At 35.5% G+C, this 2,484-nt stretch overlaps 1 protein-coding gene across 2 annotated transcripts; it reads right to left on the bottom strand.

The window, feature by feature from the left end:
- Nucleotides 1-307: 307 nt before the first annotated feature.
- LOC133800740 (uncharacterized) lies at nucleotides 308-2,280 on the bottom strand. 2 transcript variants are annotated; one of them, XM_062238771.1, is made up of 2 exons: nucleotides 1,453-2,280; nucleotides 308-711 (listed from the first exon to the last, which is right to left on the bottom strand). In XM_062238771.1, the coding sequence occupies exon 1, from the start codon at nucleotides 2,075-2,077 to the stop codon at nucleotides 1,463-1,465; it is 615 nt and encodes a 204-aa protein (XP_062094755.1). In that variant the 5' UTR covers nucleotides 2,078-2,280; the 3' UTR covers nucleotides 308-711; nucleotides 1,453-1,462. The 2 variants fall into 2 exon arrangements, with proteins under 2 accessions (XP_062094755.1, XP_062094754.1); XM_062238770.1 differs by having other exon boundaries at nucleotides 308-715; nucleotides 1,453-2,278.
- Between the last annotated feature and the right edge of the window lie 204 nt (nucleotides 2,281-2,484).

The following is a 2,484-nucleotide window of genomic DNA, read 5'->3' as shown; positions in this document are numbered from 1 at the left end:
AGGCAATGAAAAAGTATCATGAATCCTTTTTGAGGTTTGATCTTTGCATTTTTCTTGAGCATTATGAATTTTTATTGGTCCGTTTAAAATACTAAAATCAGAGTGAACTTTTTTTGACACAAATTAATTTTAATAAAGCCCAAAAGGATTCAACTTGATAAAAAAATTTAAAAAAAGCTACTAATCCAAAACAGAATAACAAAATGGAGTACTCATCATTAACTTTCTCTACTAACACTAGTTATTCGTTTAATCCGGTGTTTCAAACATAGTGTTCTGTCTAAGATTAGTAGCTAATACATCAAAGTAAGCAAACATATATATAAAAAGCTATACTGAGGTCATCAGTCATATCACCAAAATCACAGTAAGCATTTGCATATCAAATGAGCATAAACTAATATCCAAATACAAGACCCTACCCTATGGAAGATCAAACCAAGAAAATTAACAACAATCTCTCATATCATAACAAACATCAAACAAACAACAATTCATAAAAAGTTAAACTTTACCAAGATATGCTCATGAATTATCTTCATCATTAGAAGCCTCCTCGAACTGTAAAGGCCCCTTGAGGCGACCTTCATTGTCACCACCACCACGAAGCTCCAAGGCTGCTTTTTGAAGAAACTCCTTGGCAGCTGTTTTAACAGATTTTTTCTCTGTTGATTCATAGTAAGCTAATCAAGGCGGCCTTCTTTCTTTTGCCTTACTAAACCAATATATAAGAAAAAAACCAAAAGAGTACTAATCAGTAACTTACACACAAAACAATATAGTAAGCTACCAGAGTTAGCCTAGTAATGAGGGTAGGGTAAACTAAAGTAAGAAGTTTTGAGTTCGAGGTTTGCATTTTTCTTGAGCATTATAAATGTTTGTGGGTCTATTTAAAATACTAAAAACAGAGTGAACTTTTTTTGACACAAATTAATTTTATTAATGCCCAAAAGGATTCAACTTGATCAAAAATAGTTCCTAATCCAAATAAGAGTACTCATTATTAACTTTCTCTACTAAGACTAGTTATTTGTTCAACTATATTGTATTGTTGTACCAAATGAAATCAAGGTTTTTCAAACATAGAGTTCAATCTAAGATTAGTAGCTAATACATCAAAGTAAGCAAGCACATACATAAAAAGAGTTCAGATTAAAACTTTAGTGGCAAAATAATGAAACTGTTACATATTTCCTCACTCCTCAAAGCTATACTTGAAGTTGAGGTCATCAGTCATATCTCACCAAAATCACAGTACGCATTTGCATATCAAATAAACATAAACCAACATCCAAATACAAGACCCTACCCTATGGAAGATCATACCAAAAAAATTAACAACAATCTCTCATATCAAACAACTCATCAACAATGTATTTTTTTTTTGTCTCATTTCTGTAATATCACAACATACATCAAACAAACAACGATTCATAAAAAGTAAAACTTTACCAAGATATACTCATGAATTCTCTTCATCTTCAGAAGCCTCCTCGAGCTGTAAAGGCCCCTTGAGGCGGCCTTCATTGTCACCACCACCAAGAAGCTCCAAAGCTGCTTTTTCAAGAAACTCCTGGGCAGCTGTTTTAACAGACTTTTTCTCTGTTGATTCATACTTTCTCTTGTTTCGTTGGGCCTTTTTCTCTTTCCCAACAGCTCTCATACTTCTCCTCTGTTCCGGGGTAAGGTCAGGCAAAGAATGCTGAATGAAACGAGTTGCTGCCTGAAAGTTTAAGGTGGTGGAAGGTCGAAGAGGCGCATTGCTCAAACCTATGAACCGTTCTAGTTTGTTTTGATACAAACTTAACCTCTCAAGCTCGGATTTGACTGGATGCTCATCTGGGTCAACTCCATTACACCTCAACTTCAAAGTGAAAAGGGTTGTAGTGGCTTTTGCTAGCAAGAGCAACGATTGGGCGCGTTGCAGAGGCGGAATTTGGGCGAGGACATCTGGGTCTGAGAGAGACAAGAAATCGAGAAAGTGCGTTCGAACATCTTCTACGTGGGCCAAACTTCCCTTTACTGAATCCGTTACCGAGTATGGTACTGCCGAGCTTTCTCTATCGTCCATTTCCATTTTCTGAATCACAGGAGAGAAGTCACAAGCCGTAAAGGAGATGGGAGAGAAACTCCTTTGCTGTTGCAGTCCCCGTCTCCGAGAGAGAAACTTGCCGCCGTGGACGGTGGAGATGGGGAGAGAGAGAGGCGAGTCGACTGAGAGAGAGGGGAAAGGAATGGGCTCGACACAAAAAATAATTTTTTCTTTTCTTTATTTATTTTTAAAATGTCACACACAAAACATTCCCAAAGCCACATAAAGATGACCTAACTATCTCTTAAAAAAATTAACCAAAAAAAAAGTTATTCTATGCCTTTTTTTTTTTGTTAAGAATGTTGAATTTTATGGATTTAGTTTTCAATATTTTTTTGTGTAAAAATTAGTTTATGCTATAGTTTTACTTTTAATCAAGTTTTATTAATTTG

This window comes from Humulus lupulus, chromosome 9 (assembly GCF_963169125.1).
Source record: "Humulus lupulus chromosome 9, drHumLupu1.1, whole genome shotgun sequence".
NCBI classification, from domain to species: Eukaryota; Viridiplantae; Streptophyta; class Magnoliopsida; order Rosales; family Cannabaceae; genus Humulus; species Humulus lupulus.
Note: the sequence above shows the minus strand (reverse complement) of the source record. Positions and strands in the feature narration are given on the sequence as shown.

Coding starts and splice junctions, on each gene's coding strand:
- LOC133800740 (XM_062238771.1), bottom strand. CDS start 2,077: ATGGAAATGGACGATAGAGAAAGCTCGGCAGTACCATACTCGGTAACG.